The 7,347-nt window shown below is 33.3% G+C and overlaps 1 protein-coding gene across 1 annotated transcript; it reads left to right on the top strand.

Moving 5' to 3' along the window:
• Positions 1–6,218: 6,218 nt before the first annotated feature.
• On the top strand, positions 6,219–7,123 carry LOC114378167 (homeobox-leucine zipper protein ATHB-52-like). The gene has a single exon (XM_028336714.1). The coding sequence runs from the start codon at positions 6,282–6,284 to the stop codon at positions 6,888–6,890; it is 609 nt and encodes a 202-aa protein (XP_028192515.1). The 5' UTR covers positions 6,219–6,281; the 3' UTR covers positions 6,891–7,123.
• Positions 7,124–7,347: the final 224 nt, after the last annotated feature.

Genomic DNA, 7,347 nt, shown 5'->3' with positions numbered 1-7,347 from the left:
ATGAGGATGCACATGTGCCGAAGCCGACTAATGTGGACGCAGATGATCCGTTGCGTGGATTGATAAAGTACAGTTTCGATATTTACGACAACCCACTTGAAATCAACTTTGATGGGAGCTTTCTTGGAATTGTAGATGCATCTGCATCGATATTCATTACATATTCAGATGTTAGTGAAATAATAGCAGGAGACAAAAGTCTGAACATATCTGTCATACAATTATGGTTAATGTAAGTCAAATCCTTCATTTATTTATTCGTCATTCATTCTATATCATGATCCACTACAATACTTTCAAATCATGTGAATAGGTATATTCATGAGTGGAGTCAGATATTCAGTCAAGGTTTCATATATGCATTCCTTGAGCCACAGTCGTTGGTTTGTTCAAAGGAAAGACGCAGCGAATGCGAACAATATCTTCTAAGATGGCTTAAGGAATCTGACTGAGAGGTGTACATTGGACCTTACTTCCATCAGTAAGTGTTATTTAGCAAACATACTTCAAATGATGTTTGGGTGTATACGTATCTAATGTGCATCACATGCAGGGCACATTGGCAACTCGTAGTTTTGTGTCCTAGGCAACATGTTGTTGTTTGGTTCTGTTCCTTGCGTAGGAAACCTGATATGCATATCAAAGCTACAATTAATAGGTTATCTCATACCATATAAATTTTTACAAGCCTTCTTTAATGGGCATTATTGATTGACATGTTGTATATGTGTTGATGTGGTTTTTTAAAAGCAGTGTAATGATGAAATTGAAGATGACCTTGTCTCCTGAAACTAAGGCAGTTGCACCTAAGTGGATTGAAGTAAAGGTTAGTCAGCTATGTACCATGGGTTATTGTTGTCTAGGTAAGTCATGAAATTATGTAATGTATACGATGTTCAAATGTTTTCCATATGTAGAGTCACGTTCAAACCGGCTGTTATGAATGTGGATATTATGTAATGCATTGGATCTGGAACATCATAGCCAGCGACATAAAGAGTGACTGGTCCATGGTATGCATAAACTTCAGTGCAATTGGAACTGAATTTTTATATTTGCAGTACTAACTTACAATTATGAATACTTGCAGTGGTTTGCTAATACCGTTGGACATCGACATGATCACCACAATTCGAAAAAAATGGGCAACATTTTTTTTAAAGACGACAATAAGTAAAAACGGCTAATGATGGCGTAGGAGTATTTCTTTTTTCCTGTATTTGAGACAATTGTTATGTTATTTTACACAACGGCTATTTTATTTTCGGTCATGCTACTGTGATTCATAATGAATCACAAATCCTATAATGGTGATTGCGTGCAATGGTTTTCTGTTCATATAATTGTAGTAATATATTGTCTTTACCCCCTTCTACTACATTGCATCTGCATTTGATTACCACAGCAACAATTAAGTGCAGCTATAGTACCACCAAGCTTGGCACTGCAGCAGTTAACTGAACAAATGAAGTGTCCACAGTCATTGGATGGTTGCCTGGTAGAGGTACATGTTATAAACTAATAAGATTTCCTGCGTGTTAGGTATAATTATTAAGAAGAGGCACTATATATATAGACTTTTATATATAAAGCTTATTAGAGTTTTAACACACTCTTTTTAACACACTCTCCACTGTTGGTCCTCAATTTATTGAGAATTATAAAATCAGAATAATGACTCATCATATGAGTAGTGGGACCTGTCAAATTTGTGATTTTTAAGAAATTTGAGCCAACAAAAAAGAGTGTTCAAGAGAATGTGTTAGAGACAGTGTTGCTACCATTTCTCTGTTTAGGAATGGTGTTTGTAGTTATTAGTGAAAATAGAAATAGAAAATATTTTCCTTATGTCAAACAGGCTTCTGCATTACTATTTTTAGTTTTTACAACATTATGATAGATCATTATATATTTTTTCTTTCTCTAAAACAAATGATTTCTTTATTGTCTTAGGGTGGTGTATATAAAAACTTATCAACACATTTTACTTTTCTTTTTTTGCCTGTTCATTCCAATGTACAAATGATTGGCTTATGATGCAACAAAATCTAAATCAGGAACTAACTAGCTCTTTTAATATAAAACATGTTTTCTTTATCTTTTACTTTTCTACAACATTCATGTCCCTTTCCCTTGATGTCTAGGCTGATGTGCTTGTTGATATATTGAAGATCTATTGAAGATTGTTGATATAATGCTCTCTCATCAGGTATGAAATTTTATAACATGTTCTGTTGGGTGTTTTGCTTCCTGGATTTTGTGATTTTCAGTGAATTTCATGTAAAAATAAGCTGATCATGCAACTGATGGATAAATTGGTATAACCCAAATTACACTTTATGTTTATTTTTCCCATATAGTTTATTTTAGTTTATTTCCTAATATAATTATACTTTCTGCGTGAATGGTATAACCCAATTTTGTAAGCAGGGCAACTAAAACAACGACGGTCGTTAGTCGACCCGTCTTTATAGCCTTATAAAACAACGACGGTCGTTAGTCGACTCGTCTTTATAGCGTTCTCCAACAACGACGGTCGTTCCACGACCCGTCTTTATACCTTCCTTCAACAACGACGGGTGTGCATGACCCCGATGTTGAAATTTTTAAAAGCAACAACGGGTGCATCCTCCACCCGTCTTTATAGATTTCTGAAACAACGACGGGCCCAATTCACACCCGACGTTGAAATCGATCCGAACAACGACGGTGCTCTTGAAAGTCCGTCGTTGACTTATGTTATATAACGACTATTGTTAATTGCGCACTGACGTCGTCTTCTGACATTACAAAGACGGTGGTTGGGCTGACCGATGTCGTTGTTGTCGACTTACAACGACATCTGTAACAAAGACAGTGGGAGGCCCGACGTAGATAGCTTAGTTTGACCGATGTAGAATCTGCTTTTTGTAGTTGTGTCTCTATGATATTGTACGTAAGTGAAAAATATTTTGCAACAATAGATCACTCTAATTGACTCAAGATCAAGAAAGCAATTCCAATTTGAATAACCCACACCGCCATTCACATCAAACAGTTATACAAACAAAAAAGGTGCAAAACATGAAACGTAGAATCCGACGCTCGCTGAGGACCTTGATGTAGTTGTTGTAGCATAAAGGATGAGGTTGCTATGTATGCGAAGTGGTAGGTTGGATTATACACGAGAGCTGTTTGAGGGAATGCGTGTGAAGTACAAGGTTACTTATGAATGTGATTCTTAATTGCATTTTCTTTTTTAGTAATTTGTGACATGTTTTAAAATTTAAATTAAAAATCAACTTGTGATTGTCAAAAATCATTGCAAATTACACATTCGATGTATCGTGTCATACACGCACTAATGTTATACGGAAGAGGAATTAGATTATTTTTTTTATGATTTTGGAGGACTAAAAAGAATAACTTTTGATTTGAGGGACTAAAATAGAAATACCATTATATTTAAGGGACTAAAACATATTTAAATATATTTTTTTATGTAATTAAAATTAATAAATTTGAATTAAATTTTTTGACTGCAACTATTCTTATTGTTAAGAAAACATTTATTACAATTTTTTGAATATTTGAAATTGAAAAAAGTATTAAATAATTTTCAATAATTAAAATTACCAATTTAACCTAAAATATTCAAAGTTTAAAAAAAAAACTGCAAATATCACTATTCTATGCAATATTATATTTTGTATCTTGTCTTTGCTTTTATTGTCATTATTTTTCCGACATGTTTTTGATAATTGCCTCGAGTGCGTGGGTTTTGACACCCCCCACTGCATAAACTTTGGAAAAACAAATTTTGGTGGCATGTTAAATATGGCATTTGTAATTTTAGGACTTAAAAGGGAATGTTTAATTTATCTTCCGTGTAAAAACATTTTGTATTATATATTCTTGAATTTGTTTGAAAAATACATGATAATTATAAATATTTTGTATGAAATTTTTACTTATATATTTATAGGATAAACTTTAACTTTTATATAATCTTGCCTCTTCTGACATCTGAGTTTAACTCTGTCCATGTCTAGATGTGAACTAACTTTTTCCTACGAATATTTGTTACATATGCGTTTATTTTCTCTCTCACCAATATGGTTATGCAACCAAACTAACATGAATTTAAATTTCGTCTTAAAAAAAAGAAAGTACTACATAACAAAAACATAAAATATGTAATTTATATATAGTAGCCCACAATTAGGTATCTTCCCATGCGTAGGTCTCTCAAAGTCTCACAATTGGATTAATTGACCAAATGAAATTGACACGAATGTTGACCAGTATCCTAACAAATGTTGCTCTCCAGATTCTCGTACCTCCACTGATTTTATGGGATATTCAGCAAGCTTCATCCAAATTATTAGAAGAGTATGCATGTTTTGTTATGAAAATGGTGATAGGATATATAAGCTAAATTCAGCACACCGACAAATGCAAACTTAGTCCGGACAAGACACTATTTTTAAAATCTGTAATAACAACCTTTAAAAGTTATTATGATTATTTTCACTTTCACTATCAAGGCAACTGGCATTGGCGTGTGGCATGTTCACTTGCTTGAGGTCATGAACCAAGTTCATGCACTTGGGATAGGAAGAGAGCAAGTGAGGCTATGAGCCATCTAATTCTTCAAACAGATTCAGTGAAGGGATTGCAACTTCATCATTGTTTGAAATAGTTGAGCTTCATATGAGTAAACGAATATGAGATCCAAGGATGCATGAACTTAGGCCTCAAACCGCCAATTTTTTGTGCATTGGTGGGGAATATGTTGTCACCTTCCAAACGACACAGCCACTGATCATTGACGTAACATATACAGTATATAATTTAATTGTTGTGATCTTTCCCATTAAAGTAAGATTAGCTATGTTTAAGTTGAAATAGACAAACTCTATATGGCAAGTTAATGAAAATAAATCAATAATAATATTTAGGTTTAATTACTCATTTATTTTTTATAATTTTTAAATTTATTCATTTTAATTTCATAAATTTTTTAATTCTTAAAATTTATATTTTAATTTTTTAAAGATCGTTGTCGTTAAAATTTTTTAACTAACGGAGTTAAACATTAGTTAAAAATTTTTATCTACAAAAACTTTTTAGAAATTAAAATGTAAACTTCAAGAACTAAAAATTTCACTTATGAAATTTTAGGGGTTAAAAAATTTACTTATTAACTAAAAAGACTAAAAAAAAATAAATTTTAAAAGGAATTAAATATGTAATTAAACCTAATGTTTATTAATTACTTAGCTTGTCTCTTGCAATCTTATCAGACCCGTCAAGGCAAACACTGCTTAAAGATTATATAGGATTTTGACTAGATGGATAGACACAAAATTGTATGTTTTTCAAGTTTCAAGGGAATACTAACTGAAACTTCGTAAAAATTAAAGTTAAGACCAGAAAAAACGGAGAGAAGAGAGAGTATATATATATATATATATACTATCATTTTTAATTACCTCATTCTTTTTAACCTTTCTCTTCTATTCTCATCATCCCCATCAAATTACTTAGCACATTCATTATTATTTTTTACCTCTTTTATTTCTCTCATCTTTAACCCAAAATGGGGTGAAGCTTTATATTGTTTCATTTATATATGTACATGCATCATGCTACAAATCATGCTCCACAATCAATTTAAGAGATTCACATGAATTACTAGTACATGTATGATCAAATCACCTATTCCCATTTTTTGTCTCTTTTTTAGCAGGTAATTGTATGTGCGGAAATTTCCATGTCACAGACACTGTATTAACATTAATAAAAAAAAATCTCATTTTTTTTAGAAGAAAAATATCATCTCTTTTATCACATCATATCATATATTTTGTACAATTTTTTTCTCTTTATGCATCTACAAGCATGGTGGTATCCATCCATTCATAATTTCCCTTTTCGAATTCCTTTAATTAGAAAATAACACTCCAATAAACAATTACTAATGATGGCACGCCATCTTTTATTAGAGGGAAAAAAATGAGGGAACAAGAAACGGGACAAGTGGTTTTAATCCTACTTACCCATTTTAGACAATTCAAGTTAGCCAGCAAGCCTTTGCGTACTATTTACAAAGACTTAAAGCCCTCCAACTCTTTGTCGCTCAATTTGGTGGGGCTCTTCATGTCTCTCAAAGCTAAAAAAAGCCTTATAAAACAATGAGCACCCAAACTTTCTCTTATGAGAAACACACACACACACACTCATCTCCACTTCCCACATTTTAATATTCACACACCACCTTATTGTTCCAAAGCTTCAATATGGGGGATTTCATCTTCTCCTTCAAGACCCAACCACAAGACCATGCTCACCACCAAAGAGCAAAGCACAACAACAACAACAACAAGAGGCTAACCGAGGACCAGGTCGCGATTCTCGAGAAGTGCTTCGCCTCCAACATGAAGCTCGAGCCGGAGCAGAAGTTCCACCTTGCAAACCAACTTGGTGTGCCTCCAAGACAAGTTGCAATTTGGTATCAAAACAAAAGGGCACGCTGGAAGACCCAGAGCCTCGAGGTGGACCATGGTGTGCTTCAGGCAAGGCTAGAGAATGTAGTGGCTGAAAAGAAGCAGCTAGAGAAAGATGTTGAAAGGCTCAAAGCTGAGCTGAAGAAGGCTCAAGAGATGTTGTTAATCAGCAATAATGTCAAAAGTGGAGACCATAGTAACAATAATAATAATAATGCTTCTTGTGAATTTTCAACTTCTTTTGAAGAAGGAGGGAGTTCTGGGGTGGTGCTTGATGATGCCACTCATCATCATCATCATGAGTGTTGGCAAAGTGGTAGTGAGGTTATGCAGGTTGAGGAGCTCTTTACTTACTTCATGGGTGCAAATTATGGGTCAGGCTTGCATGAGAAAAGGGCATAAAATATAACCAACTTTTGCTAGTGTGTACATTTTTTTTGTTATGTCCTTCAGCAGCAGGGTCCAAAAATTAGGATTTGTTAATTTTCAATTTTGTGTCAAGAAATATATTGTATAAATCCATTTCCATGAGTCACGGTGATGAGACAATGGAGACTGGAGAGTGCCCTTTACTTGGAAAAAAAACTACAATTGATGAATGAGCAATTTGATGACCCTGCATTGCATTTTGGTAACTCCTTAGTTGTTTTTTTTAATGTTTAATATTCAGTTGTCCAGAGGCTCGATCGTAACATGTTTTAATTAGTATATTACCACTTCTATCATATCTCATCAAATATTCAGAGGAAAAGGGGGAATTTGTTATCATAGTTGTTAGAAGACAAGATGAATTAGGGTAAATTGAACAATAAGTTAAGTTTAAATTTATTTTAATAAGATATTTTTTTCTTGTTAAAAT

This window comes from Glycine soja, chromosome 12 (genome assembly GCF_004193775.1).
Source record: "Glycine soja cultivar W05 chromosome 12, ASM419377v2, whole genome shotgun sequence".
In the NCBI taxonomy this organism is placed as follows: domain Eukaryota; kingdom Viridiplantae; phylum Streptophyta; class Magnoliopsida; order Fabales; family Fabaceae; genus Glycine; species Glycine soja.
This window is presented reverse-complemented; position numbering and strand designations above follow the sequence as displayed.